This window comes from Mastigoproctus giganteus, chromosome 13 (genome assembly GCF_048544385.1).
Source record: "Mastigoproctus giganteus isolate SK-2022 chromosome 13, ASM4854438v1, whole genome shotgun sequence".
NCBI classification, from domain to species: domain Eukaryota; kingdom Metazoa; phylum Arthropoda; class Arachnida; order Uropygi; family Thelyphonidae; genus Mastigoproctus; species Mastigoproctus giganteus.
Window position 1 is genome coordinate 12,672,288 of NC_143587.1, and position 19,300 is coordinate 12,691,587.

Genomic DNA, 19,300 nt, shown 5'->3' on the forward strand with positions numbered 1-19,300 from the left:
CTAGGCAAGGAAATAATTTTTATTATTATTAAATAATGTCCTGTTATTAATTTTAATGTAAAAAGTTTTGATTATGATACTTACATTTTGTTGGAATCAACCACTATAGAAAGCGGACTGTATATATCTTCCCACAATAGATGTGTATAAAATTCTCCAGCCTCAGTCACTGCTGAAATACACCCTCTACCATGAACTACCTCCGCAAATACATATATTACATTTGACGACAGGTCCAGTGCTAAAGATTTTGGTCGCTGTACTTCTATAAATTAAACAAAGTGTTAACAATTAAAGATTCCTCTTTAACACTTTTAAGAATGTTAGTTTAAAATATTCCCCATTAGTGAATATTTTAATATTCATTATTAGCACTAAATGCTATAAACCATAAACATGGCAAAGCTCCATTTTAAATGGAGAAAGACAAAAAAAATTAATAAAAGCTGAAAACTACAAACAGGCAGCTATTATTAATGATAATAATAATAATCTCTAGACAGATTAAAAAAAGTTTTACTCCTAGTAATATTTATTCGATCCAATGAGAGAAGGGAGGGTGGGCAATTAAGTCACTACAAATGCGCAGGTAAATAATTACATAGTTCATTTCCTGATCAGATTTCGATCAGTGAGTTATAATGCTAGCATATTAGTATAATGTTATTATTATATGAATAATAACATTATACAAATATTTACGATCACACCTCTACTATATCAAGACAATGGGTTCCTTCATTAACTGACAATAATATACAAAAAATGTTACAACAGAACATCAAATGATCCAGGCATGGTCATGTGTTAGACAGTGAAGCATTAGTGAATGTTAAATGGAAGGAACACAAATGGGTTACTGGGCAGAATCAGACACTTGCTGTTGACAATGTAGAGCCTGTACATGGGATGCATGATGTTCGCTGCATTGCAAGAAAACTGCCTCCATAATGTCCACCAACCTCGTTGGTGTACATTATGGAGGTCATGTGTTAGATAGTGAAGCACATGCTTCACTATCTAACACATGACCACACCTGGATCATTTGATATTCCATTGAAACATTTTTTGTATATTAATGTCAGCTGATGAAGGGACCTGATTTAGTTTGTATATTTGTATTTTTTGTAAATATTCCATCAACGCTTCTCTGATGATGGAGAAGTATTGATGGAACAAGCTAAAAGAGCAAAAAGGACTGATGTCTTGGAAATCATTCAAAGTATAATGAATGAAAACCTGTACATGAAGATGTTTAAAACCCTTTACGAAGTGTACGAATCTGGCAAAGACAAAGAAGTGAGTTTGGTATTAAGAAGGGAATTGGATGAGCAAAGTGAGAAGTGGGTGGAGTTCCCTAGTAATTATTATTAGCTGGAAAAGTTTTCAAAGACACTTGAAAAACTACTATTTTTGAGGACAAGAATGTGTATTGGGAGAGGGGAATATTAATTCTAGAAAATACATTGTGCTCAACCATCAGCTGATGCATCACGTTCCTTTTCTGCAGTTTGATTTTCTACAGACATTCTACCATTATTTTAGAGAAAAGTGCTTCTCAACATGTGTACTTATTTTGTAATTCTTGTAGCTCAGATTGATGGATGTTGTTGGAATTAATTGAAGTGCTTTTCTCAAAAATCTCAAAAAGGTAATACTATGTTTTGGCAGGAAGTGACCTGGCTCCACACTCCTTTGGTGCAGCATTCAAATTTAGAGAGGGAGAGAGAGAGAGAGAGAGAGAGAGAGAGAGAGAGAGAGAGAGAGAGAGAGAGAGAGAGAGAGAGAGAGAGAGAGAGAGAAGTGAATGTGCATAGTTTGTGTTTCTCTCTCTCTCTCTCTCTTTTTGAATGAAAACCACAAACATGAAAAACATTAGAACCTGTAGTAATTAGTACCATGTGTGAGTTGAAATATGAAAGAAGATAATTAATATTGCAATTTTCAGGAAAGACAAGTGAAGGGAGGTTATATCCTCAAACAGGCCTATGGGGCTGGGAAATTCCATATTCAAAAAGTTAATACTGACCTTGGAAAAACACCTCCCACCATTCCCAACACGCTCAATTCAATGCCTCCTGTGGTCTTCCGTCAAAAGGATTTTGACGAATCTTGATGCTAAGAAAGCTCCAGGTCCCGATGGTATTTCTCCACTTGTTCTCAAAACCTGTGCTCCTGAACTTACTCCTATTCTTTGCCGCTTTTTTCACTTTCTTATTCCAAAGGTGTTTTTCCTTCTGCTTGGAAATTTGCTCATATCCAGCCAGTTGCTAAAAAGGGTGACAAATCCCTCCCATCCAATTATCGTCCCATTGCAATTACTTCTACTCTTTCTAAAGTAATGGCGAAATCAATTAACCGCCAACTCTTAAACTACCTAGAAACGTTTGGTCTGATCAACGATCACCAGTATGGATTCAGTCAGTGTCGATCCACTGGTGATGTTCTGGCTTATGTTACCCATTTATGGACTAATTCAATGGAAAGGTTCGGTGAAACACATGTAGTTGCTCTTGACATCTCAAAGGCTTTCAATCATGTTTGGCGTAAAGGTCTTCTAAACAAGCTTCCATCTTATGGTCTGCCAACTATTTTTAGTAATTGGTTATCCAGTTTTCTCTCTGATCGCTCGCTGAGGGTGATGGTAGATGGCTCTCTGTCTTCTAATTTTTCCACTAATGCCTGTGTCCCCCAAGGTTCAGTTCTTTCCACCAATCCTTTCCTCTTGTATATTAATGACCTTCTTCCATTGATTGGAAATCCTATCCATAGTTTTGCCGATGATAGCACATTGCATTCCATTTTCCATTTTGAGAAACCTTGCCCTGTTCAATAAGCCTCAACTTCTCGAAAATCTGCTACGAATTCCTTAAATGCCAATCTTCAGGTAATTCTCCAGTGGGAAAAAGACAATTTAGTTGATTTCAATCCTTCTAAAACTCAGTCTTGTCTTATATCTTGCAAAAAAGGATTCTTCTGCTCCTATGCTTATCTTTAGTGACACTCCGATTTCTAGGCAAAATGATATATCTGTTTTGGGGATTACCCTGACTTCTAATCTCTCTTGGCACAAGCATATTACAAAAAGTGCTTCCTCTGCATCTAAAAAACTTGGTTTTCTCTTTCGCTCTCGGCGTAACTTTTCTTCCAAACAGCTGCTCACTCTGTATAAATCGCAAATCCGCCCTGCCATGGAATATTGTTCCACATCTGAGGTGGTGCCCCCAAAACCCCTCTCAGGCTTCTTGATTCCATTCAGAAGAGAGCAGTTAGGTTAATTAATGATTCATCTCTGACAGTCTCTCTCCCCACTCGCTGTCTCGTAGATACTGTTTTTGCTGCATGCCTCTTCTACGAATACTTCCATGGGCACTGTTCTTCTGAATTGTCTTCTATAATTCCCACTCTCTCTCTCTTTCAAAACAGTCTGAAAACGTGCCGTCACCAGCCAACATCCATTTACTGTGCAACTTCAAACTCATAGAACCAACTTTTCATCTTCCTCGTTTATTAATTCAACTGCCATTTTCTGGAACAACCTTCCTTCATATGTATTTCCTGAAAATTACAGTCTATAGAAGCTCAAGTCCAATGTCAACAAATATCTTCTTTCATCTTCTCAACCTCTGACCCAAGCACGGTACTAAGTACTATAGGTTCTAATACCTCTTGTGTTTGGGGTTTACATAAAAAAAAAAAAAAAAAAGTAATTAAATATTTAATAAAATAAAGTAAGATGATACAGTAAACTGGACTATTACAATAAGTACTAAAAGAAATAAAATCGGTTAAAACAGTTAAAAACTAACAATGCTAAAATCGTTAAAATAAGCTAAAATACAGGAAATACGGTATTTTAGCTTATTGTTGAGAAAGGAGACAGCTGTCTCTGAAAGCTTCAGATTTCCGGTATTTTAGCTTATTTTAATGATTTTAGCATTGTTAATTTTTAACTGTTTTAACCGATTTTATTTCTTTTAGTACTTATTGTAATAGTCCAGTTTACTGTATCATCTTACTTTATTTTATTTTATTAAATATTTAATTACTTGGCTGGTGTTTGAGTATTAACTTTTTGAAGAAGGGAGGTTATTCCAGAAAACAGAATTTCGAGGAATAAATGAGAAAGAAGAAACTCGGTTGTGTGAGTCCGAAGGTGGACAATTAAAGGATGCTGACTGGTTGTAGCATGTACTCGGACTGGTTTGGAAGGAGGGGGATTATAGAAGCTAATTCAGAAAAACAGTGCCCAGGGAACAGTGCCTACAGAAAAGGCATGCAACAGAAACAATGTCTATGGGACAGAAATTGAAGAAAAATACTTTGTAAGAGATGTGTCATTAATTAACCTAACTGTCCTCTTTTGAATGGAGTCTAGAAGCCTGAGAGTGGTTAAGGGAACACTACTCCAGACTTGAGAACAATACTCCATGGTAGGGCAGATTTGGGAATGTACAGAGTGAACAGCTGTTTGAAAGAAAAGTAACACTGAGAGCAGAAGAGAAAACCTAGTTTTTTAGATGCAGAGGAAGCAATATTTGTAATGTGCTTATTATACCAAAAGAGATTAGACATCAGGGTAATCCCCAGTAGAGATATATGAACTAATGCAGAAATCAGAGTGTCATCAAAGATAAGCACAGAAGCAGAAGTCCTTTTTGCGAGATATAAGATAGGACTAGTTTTAGAAGGATTGAAATCAACTAAGTTATATTGATGCCACTAAAGAATTACCTGGATATCAGAGTTTAAGGAATTGGTAGTGAACATTTGAGAAGTTGAAGCTGTTTGTGCAGGGCAAGGTTTCTCAAACTGGAAGGTGGAATGCAATGTGCTATCATCAAAACTATGGATAAGATTTTCAGTCAATGGAAGAAGGTCATTAATATACAAGAGGTAAAGAGTGGGAGAAAGAACTGAATCTTGGGGAACACCAGCATTACTGGAGAAGTCAGAAGACAGCCATCTTCCATCACCCATAGTGAGTGGTCAGAGAGAAAACTCTATTCCCAATTAAAGACAACCATAAGTAATCCATAAGATGGAAGCTTATTTAGATCTTTTTGCCAAACAAATTATCAAATGCTTTTGAAATGTCAAAACTGCTTTAGTTTTGCCAAAATTTTCCACTGAATTTTTCCATAGATTAGTATTAGTATTAGCAACGGCCATATGGTGCAAGGAAGCCTATGGCTTATGCTGCACCAGCCAAAAAATAAATAAATAAAATAAAAATAATAAAAAAATGATAAGAATAAAATAATAATAAAATAATAATAATAAAAAGAAAAGGAAATGGACAACCTAAGCATTTCCCTCCTCCCACAGGTAATTATCCAGTGATCTTTGAATTTCCCCAAACTGCAGCCTCTACCAACCATGTAGGAACTTATTCCAGTAATTTTTAACTCACTAGCTAAAATAAAACTTCCTGCAATCCAGTCTAAACATCTCCCCCCCCCATAACTTGAAATTATGGTCCTTAGTTCTAGAATCATTTATAACCGTGAAAATTTCACCCTCATTCATTTTTCTTATGCCTCTCAGAGCATTCTTAGATGGGTAACATAAGCCAGAATATCCCTAGTGGATTGACACTGATGGAATATTTTAGGATATTTTAGATTTTGGATATTTTAGGAGTTGGCAGTTAATAGTTTTCTTCATTACTTTAGAAAGAATAGAAGTGTGCAATGGGAGGATAATTGGATGGAAGGTTTTATCACCCTTTTTAGGAACTGGCTAGATATGAACAAATTTCCGAGCAGAAGGAAAAAAACACCAGTGGAATAGGAAAGTGTAAAAAGGCAACACGGAACAGGAGCGAGCACGGGTTTTGAGAACAAGTGGAGACATACTATCAGGACCTGGTGCTTTCTTTGCTTTAACATATAACAGAAATTACAACACAACATAAGGAAATTATGCAACTATAATAATAAATCCATACTTGACAGTGGATGTGAAAATGTGTTTATTTAATGAATTAGTCAAAATTTTATCTAGCTACTATGCAATGGGTATGCAAAGGATGATGACTTGAATATAGGGTTGTTCACTGTCCTCAACATGCTTTTATAGTAAAATACTGTGCTTTGATTATCTTTGACCAAAGACTACTGTGGCCATGGCATTTCTTGAAAAATTGTTTGAAGCTAGCTGTGCCTCCATGAGGTGAAGGAAGAAAATGAAATCAGTACCATGGTGGAGTTATGAGTTAACTGAGAGATGAAAAAACAGTTAACAAAGCAAGAAGAGAGAGAGGGAAATTGAGTAGATGAAATGAGAGAGAGAGAGAGAGAGAGAGAGAGAGAGAGAGAGAGAGTATTATGAACAGGTAAAACAACAGTATAATAGGGAGATAAAAGTTAGAAAGGATCAAGCCTGGAAGGATTTTGTGACAGATAAGGACAATATGAACCCTTGGGGATTGCCCTATAGAGCTTTTATGGAAAAGGTGAAATTAGGCCAGGTGAATTATACTGTCGGAAGACTAATGAGACTGTGTCATGGGCCAAGACAAACCTTGGAATATTGGAGAAATTATTTCCACAGGATATAGAGGAAGATGGAACAGGTGGAAATAAGAGATAATTGGCAATACCACAATGATGTTATGAAGGAGTCATCTGGAATGGAGGAATTAAAGATGGCAATAGGAAAAATGAGAAATAAAAGAGCCCAGGTCTTGAGTAACGTAGTTGAAGCAGTAAAAGAGTTTGGAAATAACTGGCCAGAAATTGTTTTCTATGTATAATAAGCCTTGTTATAATGTTATAAAATATACTGTTACTACAGAAAACTGATACATTTATTAAACTAAGATACAAAAATAAACTAAGAACAAAAACAAACAGGAGCTTTTGTGGCGAGGTGTTCCTTCTTCAGCTGGAAGATGGTACAAATACGTTATATATAAAATAACAATAAAGACTGGGCATGATCATGCATTAGACAAAGTAAGGCACGTACACAAGTTGGATGGACATTATATGGAATAAAACAATGAATGAGACTGGGCAGAATCAGACATCTGGTGCTGGGAATGTAAGACACGTACACAAGACATATGTCAGCTTTTGTGATACTGTAAAACAGCTGCCTCCATGATTGGGTGCATGCATACTCCCCTATTACGGTTGAAGACACCACTATATTTGGCTATGTGTAGTGCCTCAAGCTAAGACTGTTGCCGGTAGTTACACGAGTGGTCAATGATCTCAACATTGACCATTCTCTGTTCTGCCAGGTCCGTGGCAGGGGCATGGAAGTTCTCGTCAGTTCTATCATATTCAACATTGCCATGGAACAACTAAAGAGCCATATATTTTTCTAACCTGCCAGTCCCCATTACTTTTGGTGTCGATACATGGATATTTTTGCGATTATCCCCTGGAGATCAGAATCCCAACTGCTGCAACATCTCAACTCCCTGTCAACCTTCATTCAGTTTACCATCAAACTAAAAACGAACAACACAGTCTCCTTTCTGGATGTTTTGGTCCAACACGCAGACTCCCATTTTAGAACTTCGGTTTCTAGAAAACCCATGTGTGCAGGCCAATTTACAAACTATGAGCCTGCACACGCTCCCAGTCATTTACTCAGTACTGCACAAGCCTTGTTTACCAGCACTTGGACCCACTCTATTTCTATAGATGACAGGCAGTTGGAAATTTCCAAGGTAAGGGAATTCAGGATGTGGCTATCCAACTCATATTCTAGACAAGTGTGATTTACAAGCTCGTGAACTTGTTTCATGGCCTAATCCACCCGGTAACAATGAATTTATATCAAATGCCTACATTCCCTATTACCCAGACATATCAGAATGCCTCACCAGAATCCTACACACCTACCATATAAGGTGTTTACAACTTCCTGGTAAGAAAATATGCTCTATTTCTATGGTAAAAACACCAATCCCCTCCATCTTACATAGCAGTACTGTATATCAAATTACATTCCCTGATTGCAGTAGTTATGTAGGCGAAACCACTAAAAGGCTAAAAGATCAAGTCTTGGAACACGAAAGGGCCCTCCGGTCCACTGACTCTGAACACACTGCTGTTGCTGAGCAATATTGGTCTAAACAATACGATCTCAACCCCGATATGATGTTGAGATTGTTGACCACTCACGTAACTACTGCCAACAGTCATGGCTTGAGGCACTACACATAGCCAAATATAGTAGTGTCTTCAATCATAATAGAGGAGTATGCATGCACCCAACCATGGAGGCAGCTATTTTACAGTACCTATATGTTTACCCATATGTCTTGCAAACATGTCTTACATTCCCGGCACCAGACATCTGATTCTGTCCAGTCTTATCAATTGTTTTATTCCATATAACGTCCATCCACTTAGTGTACATGCCTTACTTTGTCTAACACATGATCACACCTAGTCTTTATTGTTATTTTTTAAATAACATATTGGTATACCATTGTCCAGCTGAAGAAGGGGCACCTTGTCCCAAAAGCACCTGTTTGTTTTTGTTCTTAGTTTAATAATCAAATCAGTTTTCAGTGCTTTTGGTAGTAACAATACATTTTATAACAACTATGGAACCTGAAACTGAAAGCCTTTTCTCAAATAAGTGCCTTGAAGAGGGAATATTTCCCTTGAAATGGAAGCATGCAGGAATAAGGACGCTGCTTAAGAGTAAAGAGTAGGAAAAGAGTGACCCGAGATAGTATCGTCCAGTGGCACTACTATCTGTCATTTGTAAAGTATTTGAGAGAATGATTATGGAAAGGATAAATAAAATTTACAGAGAGAAACATCAGGAATCTGTTAGACAATTTGGGTTTAGGAAAAGCAGATCGGCAGAAGATGCCAGTGGAAGTGTCAACTAAAGTAAAGTATTCTTTGGATAAATACATAGTTGGAATATTTCCTGACTTAAGAGGTACTTTCAACTTCTTGTGGTGGGAGAGCATTATATGGAAATTAACACAAGTAGAACGTCCAATGAACTTGTACAAGCTGATGTGGGACTACTTTGACATATAAAAAGGTAATAGTTCAAAGTGGGTATACTAAAGTTGAAATAAAGATTACAAGAGGGGTTCCACAGGTGTCCATTATTGGTCCCTTTATGTGGAACTATGTATTAGATGAACTATTGAATCAAGAGTGGAAAAACACTGACTTAGTAGTCTATGGAGATGAAGTAATCTTAGTGTATGGAAACTCGAGATTAATGATAGAGAAAAGAGCAGAAAAAGCACTAAATGAACTTCAGAAATGGACTGTAGTAAATAAATTAGAGATATCTCAGATAAAATCAAAGTGTATAATGCTTACATGGTCTAAAAGTGTGAATCATTATCCCACTGTGAGAAAGAGAGAGCTAACCTTAGGGTTTGCCTCCGAAGTCAGTTATTTAGGGGTAATACTGGATCTGCAGCTGAGCTTTCTGCCACATGTCAAGATGTTAAGAGAAAAGATATAAAGTCGGTGTATAGAAAATTGAGACGGATAACAAAGGGTGCATGAGGTATCAAGGGTAAATCCCAATATCTTATATAAATGTATTCTCTTGCCGATTATGACTTATGCATGTGGAGCATGGGGCTCAGCTGTGGACAGTGTATTAATGAGAAGCCACTTGTATGCTGCACAGCGATCTGCCCTCCTATGTGTAATCAGGGCCTATAGGCCAATCTCCAACAGTGCCTTGCAGGTGATTGCCGGATGTATGCCTATTGATATGATTATTATTGAGAGAATGTTGTTATATAAGACCTGTCAAAATCAAATAATGGAGATAAGTTGTATATGCTCTTGTCCAGATGTGAAGAGAGAGTATACAAGAGCAGATTTAAAAGAAAAGAGGAAATTAATAAGACAGGAAGTAATGGCACTCTGGCAGGATCATTGTCTGATAAGGGCATTACGCATAAAATGATTTCTGAAGTAAAAATGCTTGAAAATTTGAGAAAATGGCCTAAGCTATTGTTTCGGACTATGGTAGCGTCAGGACATAGATTACGATTAAAATTATACCAACTGAGGTTGGTAGAGAGTGCAATGTGTACATGTGGGCTGTTGAAACAAGTGAGCACATCATTATGGATTGAAGTTTGTATGATATTCTAAGTTTGAAGTTGATAAGAAAAATAGGTACTTTTTTTTTTTCTGGAGCTGCGGCAGCTATTTAGTGAGAAGAATATACCGGGTGGTTATAAAATAAGTTTCCCTATTCAGGAAACCCTAGTGCTGTGTCATTTATAAAGTGAGCACAAGCCATAATCATCATCAAGAGAGAATAATATCCAAAGAAGTGTTTGGTATTAGTAAGTCCAAATGATACAAGGAATTGGACTTTTTTCTGGTTAAGTCAAAAAATAAAATGAAATAAAATAATAACAATAACAATAAGATAAAATAAAACAGAATATTCATACTATTCCCATTCCCACAAGGCAAGCCTCCTCTACCAGCATTTACTCATAATGGTTTCAGTGTACCCAATTCAGCAAGTCACCTCTCCACAGAATTAGATGATTATGATTTGGTGCTTGTTGAGTTGAAAATTTTTTGGTGTATCTGCAAACAGCAGAAAGGGAATTCTTATGAACCTCACCATTAAAATCACATCAGTTAACTCAGAAAAGTAAACAGATTTGTAGTGTCTCTCATAATACTAGTTTAATAAATGCCAAATGGCATTACTAGAACATACTCTGCCACACTGGTCACTCACAACTTAGTAACTGGTATGATTTGTATTGTAGAATAACACTATTCATGATGGTGTTGATACTTATGTTTTACACAAGTCTTATTTTTATGACAAATTTGAACATAAAAATGTCTTGTAATTCATGATTAATGTTTAATATTTTGAAAATAAAGACTTTTGAGACATACATTTATAAGATTTTTTTTTTGTGCTTACATTTATTCCAGGCATCTTTGGAAGTCGCTCACCATTTGCAGAGGTAAAATTGTAAATGACAGTAGGTGAACAGAGAGTGGAGCACCAGTATCACTGAATAGGCCATGTAACATCATGCAAAACAATAACCAAGTAAGAATAGCTCATACCAAGAAATCAAGCAGTCAGAGCAAAACATAACCAGAAATGAGTTTTTAATAAATGAAGGCCGACCAGGATTGTATGCATACATAACAAATATGGAATGACTTCATTCTTCTCAAATAAATAACTGCTTGCAAATATCTCCTAAAGCAGCTTGCAAAGGGTACTGTTACATGCAGGCATACAAACAGTAGAATTAAAATACACTTCGCTGCATAAACTATATCACAAAACTTCCATATGCACTTTCCAAATCAAATACTCTGCCACACCGGTCACTCACAACTTAGTAACTGGTATGATTTGTATAGTTTATTTAAACTATATCACAAACTATATCACAAAACTTCCATATGCACTTTCCAAATCAAATCCCCCCCCCCAATTTTAACATTACATTTCTAGCCAACAATTGTAACATATTATAATGTACTATATAATTTAACTCTTTGTTGTTACTTAAGAGATCTCCAAGACAGGGTACATAATGAATAGGCTTGCAAAATAATTTATGTAGTTTATTTTCAAAATTGTACTCTGCAGAAATTAACATTAAAATATTGTGCCTTTTTACACAAACAGCTAAGGGTACTTCATTCTGTTAACAGTTATTTAAACTCTCAGTCTCTATTTGGGTAACAAGCAGAGTTTAATATCTTGTATGCGGTATATACTACAAATAGAAAACCAGTGAAGTTTCATATGGAAATTCTACTTACCAAAATGAACAAGCTCCTCTGGTTCTTCTTTCAAAAGTTGCTGTTTCATAATTTTCTTATCTTCTATCCAGAACAAGATATCTTTTGTAGGATTGAGAGTTAAAGCATTCTCTTTCTAGTAAAAATAGAGTGACTGTCACATTTCTTTGAACAAATTATCTAAGAAATCAATTTAATATTCAAAAAAACATCAGTAATTCAGAATAATGGGTTGGGGAAATTGAGTTGGTGAAAGGTGCAAATTATAGAACACAAATATATGGAAATATTTTCATGTCAGAGCTCATAAAAACAAGCAAGACTAAGACCTTATGCAAAACTCAGCAGCATATGTCAATTTATATGGCATCAGGACAGAGATATTCAAGAGCTCAAATCACACAGAACTCGAATAATGCAATTTTTTAAATAAACTTTAATTCACATGTTAAATGTTAATAACTAAACTTCTGAAGAAATCAGAAATTCCTGCTAAGTAAAAGTCCTATTGTACAGCCATTTAATGAATTTCAACAATCAATGTTTTGATAAAAATGGCAAACAATATTTGAAAATGGGAAATTTTAAAAATTTATTCTTAATTCTGTCACTATATTGAGTAACAATGTCTGAAGAGAAATTACAGAATATAAATATATGAATGGAAATTAAGTAGAAACTATTTCCAGCCTGAAGGTAGTTGATTTAAGGAGGAACCAGGGAAATTATTAGAGGGGTCAGACAGGTGATGTGGAAAATTCTTTTTTTTGCTGATTCTGCATAAGCTTGTTATATATACAGGTAGTTCCCGACTTTACGAGTTAATTCGTTCCTAGCGCTGCTCGTAAAGTGAAAATGCGTAAAGCGGGAATATATTTCCCATATACATAATGTTAAAAATAGGGGTTACGTTCTCAACAATGAAATTAGTTAGCTAATTAGTTTGTTTAAACAATGATTGATTTATCCAAAGAAACAAAAACATAGCCTGTAAAATCAAGCAAATTATAATAATAAAGAAATTATTTATGACTTACAAATGTTAAAGAATGTTTATTCTTCATCGTCATCATCCACTAAATGCACACTCGTTGATCACTCATTAATGGCTCGGCACTCAGTTTGTTGCACAAGGCGTCGTCTCTTCAGAAATGCTTCAAAAGGCATTTTGTTTCTAAGACAATCTTCTCTTTTCTTTATAAATTTCAATAGCATGTATAAGCATTTTTTAACGGAATGCACAAATTGCAACTAACACGATTTGTGCACAGTAGCAAGTTTACTAAGCTAAAAAAAAAAAAAAAAAAGGAATGAAGAGAATATTTTGAAAATTTGTTTTTTATACAAATAAGGGGAATCACGCATTTCACCATAATAACGTAAAAAACCACACAATTCCAGTTATCATTAATTTTGCAAATGCAATAAGATCGAGTTTACTACCTGTTTATAATTGCTTGCAGTAACAGAAAATCCCAATAAACCAGAAAGTGCAAATTGTTTTTATTGTTTGATGGTAATGACCCCCAGAAATGTGTTTTAGAAAAATATCACAAAGGTGTTCAAAATTTATTCTTATAATGGAACAAATGATAACGATGAAAGTGTAGTGCATTTTAAAGATTTGAATTGGTAACTAATGAATTTACACTATAAAAATGACCTTTTAGAGATTTATATAGCGAAAATTTCAACTTCCAAGTTTGTGGAACGAATTACCAAAAAACTGTTATTGGGTTCCATTACAATATTTTCACGTACGATGGTGTCTCTGGAACAGATTATCGTAAAGCGGGGGTACACTGTATCGTATAGCTATTAGCATAGTTTCAAATGCAGTATTTATGAATGTTTAACATTCATTTTTTTTTTTTTTTGCAATTAATGTTCATATTTTCGATTTTGTTGATACTGGGGGGGGGGGGGGCGTAAACCCGGGAATTCATAAAGCGAAAACTCGTAAAGTGGGAACTGCCTGTATATATATAATCCTAACTCAAGTTCAATTTCCAGTCAAGAAGCAATGGAAAAATGATGCTACAATGAAATTAAGTGGAAAACTAAAATGACAGGCACTTTTTTTACTCCAAAAAAAATATAAAAGGTGCTTTTTCACTCCAAAAAAGGAACAAAATATTCCTTATGGCTCCAAAATGGAGACTGACAGGATTTTTTATGGCTATACATTTGCAATGGGGGAGGGGAAAAAAATTAAAGATGCAGTTGTAAGTGAGGTTTTTTTATACTTGAAGAATACTAAAATTTTTACATTTTTGAAAAAATTTGCACAAAATTTATTATTTTTTGGTTGATGAAAGTCCCAGCATATTCTTCTTCAATTTCTTTCAGACAGTAAAAATTTTTTGAATTCCCTATCAAAATCAGCAAATTTAAGAAAATATCACATATTTTTACTCCTTACTTTCTTCTATTCTTAATTAGCATTAGTAGAGGCATATGATGCAAGAAAGCAAGCTTATGCAGCATCAGCCAAAAAAAACAAAAACAAAAACAAAAAAAAAAAAAAAACCACTCCCATTTCACCCCTCCATTCGTTCGAAATACCTGTCCAGCTGAGCCTGAAATTTATTTAGACAATCAACTTCCAAAACAAGGGATGAAAGTCTGTTCCACCAACCATCTGCTGGCTAAATGCAAATTTCTGTACATCTAACCTAACATCTGTCTTTCCTCAATTTCAATTTATGCCCTCTCAGGTGATTATTCTGAGCAAGAATCCCGTCGGCATTGAGCATGCTCAAACCATTCAAGGCTTTACACACCTCTATCAGATCACCTCACCTCGCCGGTGCCTAGTCTCCAGACATTAATTTGCAAAACTTAAGCCTTTCTTTGCAAGAGCAACCCTTTGTTCCATTCACTAATCTTGTTGCCCTTCTCTGTACTCGTTCCAGCAGCTCTACATCCTTCTTGAAATGAGGCCTCCACACCTGTATACAGTACTCACGAAGTTTTAACAACTGTTGTAACACATTTTAACACTCCTTATCTTCATTTTCAGACAAACAATAAGAATATTGTCATTATGTAACAGCTTCTTCCACATACATACATACTACTGAATTATTATGCTTTCTTCATTCAGACTTGCATCCCACTTAAAAATAGCAGTTTATGTTATAATTTTGAATATTGGCCACCATAGGTGGAGATTTTTAAATAATTTTTAGGCTTATCATTATTGGTATTATAATTACTTTTTTTTTTTCTGAGTTCATTGTGTGTTTAACTGATTACTTCATTTTTTTTTTTTTTTTTTAATGTAAACCCCAAATACGAGAGGTGTTAGAACCTATAGTACTTAGTACCATGCTTGGGTTGGAGGTTGAGAAGACGAAAGAAGATATTTGTGGACATTGGACTTAAACTTCTGTAGACTGTAATTTTCAGGAAATACGTATGAAGGAAGGTTGTTCCAGAAAACGGCAGTTGAATGAATAAACAAGGAAGATGAAAAGTTGGTTCTGTGAGTTTGAAGTTGGACAGTAAATGGATGTTGGCTGGTGGCAGCACGTGTTCGGACTGTTTTGAAAGAGAGAGCAGGAATTATAAAAGCTAATTCAGAAGAATAGTGCCCATGGAAGTATCTGTAGAAGAGGCATGCAGCAGAAACAGTACGTCTATGAGACAGCGAGTGCAGAGACTGTTAGAGATGAGTCATTAATTAACCTAACTGCCCTCTTCTGAATGGAATCAAGAAGCCTGAGAGAGGTTTTGGGGGACCACCTGAGATGTGGGAACAATATTCCATGGCACGGCAGATTTGCGATTTATACAGAGTGAGCAGCTGATTGGAAGAAAAGTAATGCCGAGAGCGAAATAGAAAACCAAGTTTTTAGATGCAGAAGAAGCAATATTTGTAATGTGCTTGTGCCAAGAGAGAGATTAGAAGTCAGGGTAATCCCCAAAAGAGATATATCATTTTGCCTAGAAATCAGAGTGTCACTAAAGATAAGCATAGGAGCAGAAGAATCCTTTTTGCGAGATATAAGACAAGACTGAGTTTTAGAAGGGTTGAAATCAATTAAGTTGTCTTTGCCCCACTGGAGAATTACCCGAAGATCGGCATTTAAGGAATTGGTAGCTTGTTTGTTTCTTATTTGGTTTTTAGGAGCATTAGCAACTAAGGCCATATTGCTCCGGGATATGCGGTGGTCATTCCCTGACCTTTCCGCATCCTCCGTATTTGGTGGTGACGGGCTCGAACACCGGTATAATAAAGAAGTGTGTCCTGTGCACTGTTGTTCCTTCCCACCTGGCTACGGAGGCGCCTGAATTGGTAGCAGATTTTCGACTTGAAGCTGACTGAGCAGGACAAGGTTTCTCAAAATGGAAAGTGGAATGCGATGTGCCATCATCGGCAAAACTATGGATAGGATTTCCAGTCAATGGAAGAAGGACATTAATACAAGAGGAAAAGAGTGGGGGAAAGAACTGAACCTTGGGGGACACTGGCATTAGTGGAGAAGTTAAAAGACAGAGAGCCATCTAACATCACCCTCAGTGAGCGATCAGAGAGAAAACTGGATAACCAATTACTAAAAACAGTTGGCAAACCATAAGATGGAAGCTTGTTTAGAAGACCTTTATGCCAAACACGATCGAAAGCCTTTGAGATGTCAAGAGCAACTACTTGTGTTTCACCGAACCTTTCCATTGAATTAGTCCATAAATGGGTAACATAAGCCAGAATATCACCAGTGGATCGACACTGACGGAATCCATACTGGCGATCGTTGATCAGACGGAAGGTTTCTAGGTAGTTTAAAATTTGGCAGTTAATTGATTTCTCCATTACTTTAGAAAGAGTAGAAGTAATTGCAATGGGACGATAATTGGATGGGAGGGATTTGTCACTTTTTAGGAACTGACTGGATATGAGCAAATATCCAAGCAGAAGGTAAAACACCTTTGGAATAAGAAAGTGAAAAAAGGCGGCAAAGAATAGGAGTAAGTTCAGGAGCACAGATTTTGAGAACAAGTTGAAGGCTTTCTGAGCATCAAATCATTGGATATCTTCGGTTTCAAGATATTCCTCATCCACCACTTTAGCTCTATGAGCATTGGTGTTGTCGTTCTAGAACAGAAAATCTGCACCTACCGGACCCATAAAAAGTTCTACATAAGGTTCGAGGATCTGTTCTCGACACCTTTGTGCAGTTATGGCACCCCTATCAAAAACGTGAAGAGAGATGTGGTCATTAATCATTATTCCACCCCCATGCAAGATATCCGCCTCCACCATAAGTGCTGCTTTCTCTGATGTTGGAGCAATGGCACTGCATTCCTCGTCTCCAGATGAAATAACGGTTAGAATCTTTTTTTAGGCTAAAACAGGACTCATGAGAGAACAGAACTGTACCCCATTTGTCAGGGATCCAAGTCACATATTCATGGCCCCAGCTTCAACAAGCTCTGCAGTGGTTTAGGTTTAATGGGATACAAATCACTGGCTTCCTTGCATAGAGTCCACTTGAACTGAGCCTTCTTAACACAGTCTGGTTGGAAATGTTTTTACCTGTGGCTGCAACAACCTCAAGAGAAAGTCGATTACAGGACATCATAGCATTAGCATTAGTAGAGGCATATGATGCAAGAAAGCAAGCTTATTCAGCATCAGCCAAAAAAAAAAAAAAAAACACAACCACTACTCCCATTTCACCCCTCCGTTCGTTTGAAATACCTGTCCAGCTGAGCCTTAAATTTGTTAGGCTTCAACAACAAGCGATGGGAGTCTATTCCACAAACCAACTGCCCGCTGTATAAAGGCAAATTTCCGCACATCTATCCGACATCCGTCCTTCCTCAATTTGAATTTATGCCCTCTCAGGTGATTATTCTGAGCAAGAGGAAGAATCCCATCGGCATTGAGCATGCTCAAGCCATTCAAAGCCTTATACACCTCTATCAGATCACCTCGCCGATGCCTAGTCTCCAGGCTCTGTAATTTACAAAACTTAAGCCTTTCTTCGTAAGAGCAACCCTTTGTTCCATTCACTAATCTTGTTGCCCTTCTCTGTACTCGTTCCAGCAGCTCTACATCCTTCTTGAAATGAGGCCTCCAGACCTGTATACAGTACTCAAGGTGTGGCCTGACCAATGCCTTATACAAGGGAATAATCACATCCCTGTCCCTGCTAGAAAAATTCCTGTATATCATTGACTGTATATTCCTGTATATCATAGGGTTCTGTCTTGCTCTCAGAGCCAGACAGCATTCTGTTCTGATTGATCTAGCCCTTGGGTGACCTTGTCCAGCTCTTCTTGTAATGGTTCCTATCTCCTGAAACTGCTTCTATAGTGCAGAGACAATGCCGTGTGACACATTAAGCCCTCTGCCAGGCTTCAGGTCATCTAATGGCCCACCATCTCAAAGAATCATCTAAATGAAGATGACTTGCTCCTGAGTAATGTAGATGTGGCTATCCTACTGAGCAAGCCAACAAGCCGAAATGAAACAATGCCACAACCCGTGTTTTTGCATAACGTGTGGCTTTTTAAGGGGTAGATCGATTTCTACTGGATACTCAGAATTTGCATGCCTGGAAGCCTATGATATCAATCAAATATTCATGAAAAACATTGTGTTCTGTTAATTGTGTCGAGCAATGTAGTAACACGTTTGCTTTTCACTCAATGTTAACAAAGTATCGAAGCCACTGCTATTCAATTCAGTTTTACTAAGACAGTATTGAAATTAATGTACACCAAATTAACTTTCAATCTATAAAATTTAATTGTCTGTTCATCAAAATACTTTGCCCTAAATCACACCCATGCTGTGGCCTCTTGAAAATATAATATATGTTATAGTTTGACGATTTTACTTCATTTTTTTCTATTTAATTTTTTTAATTTCCACTGTTATTTTCATTTTTTGTATTTTATGTTATATTATTCTGTTATTTTTTATTTTATTCTATTTCACTTATTCTCTTTTATTAAAAATGATAAACCACAGATATTAACCCCCCCCCACATCATTAACACCTCATACTGCTGGTTGATGCACGTACTACACGTGAAGGGGTTTTTAATACTCCAGGATGAAAACTGCCTGATTTTAAGAACCATTTCTTCCAATTTTTCAAAAGAAAAACAGATATTTTTGTCAAGCAACCCTTACCAGAGGCGACTAATTCAGTCATAGTGAGAAGACAACCCAAAAATGTTCATGTCCTTCCCATTCTTGACTGACTAAATCCCATGATTTTTGAATTTAGTACCGTAGAGTTAGAGGTAAAGTCAGCAGTGAACATAATTTAAAAAAAAGCCCCCGAAGCGGCTGGCCATTAACGTCAGTGACAACAGACAAGAGCCGGATCGATGCACTTATCAAAGAGGATCGCCACATCACAATACGCGAATTGTGCGATGCAGAAGGTATAGGAAAACCTGCTTTGATAATCATCATAAAGGAACTAGATTACAGCAAGGTTTGCACCCGGTGGTCCCGAAAATGCTGATACATGAGCACAAAGAAGCCCTGAAAGTCATCTGTACGGAACTTTTCCAGCACTATGAG

At 36.5% G+C, this 19,300-nt stretch overlaps 1 protein-coding gene across 1 annotated transcript in view; it reads right to left on the reverse strand.

Moving 5' to 3' along the window:
- The window catches only part of LOC150075770 (prolow-density lipoprotein receptor-related protein 1-like), a 308,354-nt gene that overhangs the window by 187,092 nt on the left and 101,962 nt on the right, over window positions 1–19,300 (reverse strand). Inside the window, exons 10-11 of the mRNA XM_090387878.1 lie at window positions 11,776–11,890; window positions 85–265 (exon numbers count right to left, since the gene is read on the reverse strand). Of these exons, the coding sequence (XP_090244004.1) occupies window positions 85–265; window positions 11,776–11,890 (296 nt within the window). The remainder of the gene's footprint in view (window positions 1–84; window positions 266–11,775; window positions 11,891–19,300) is intronic.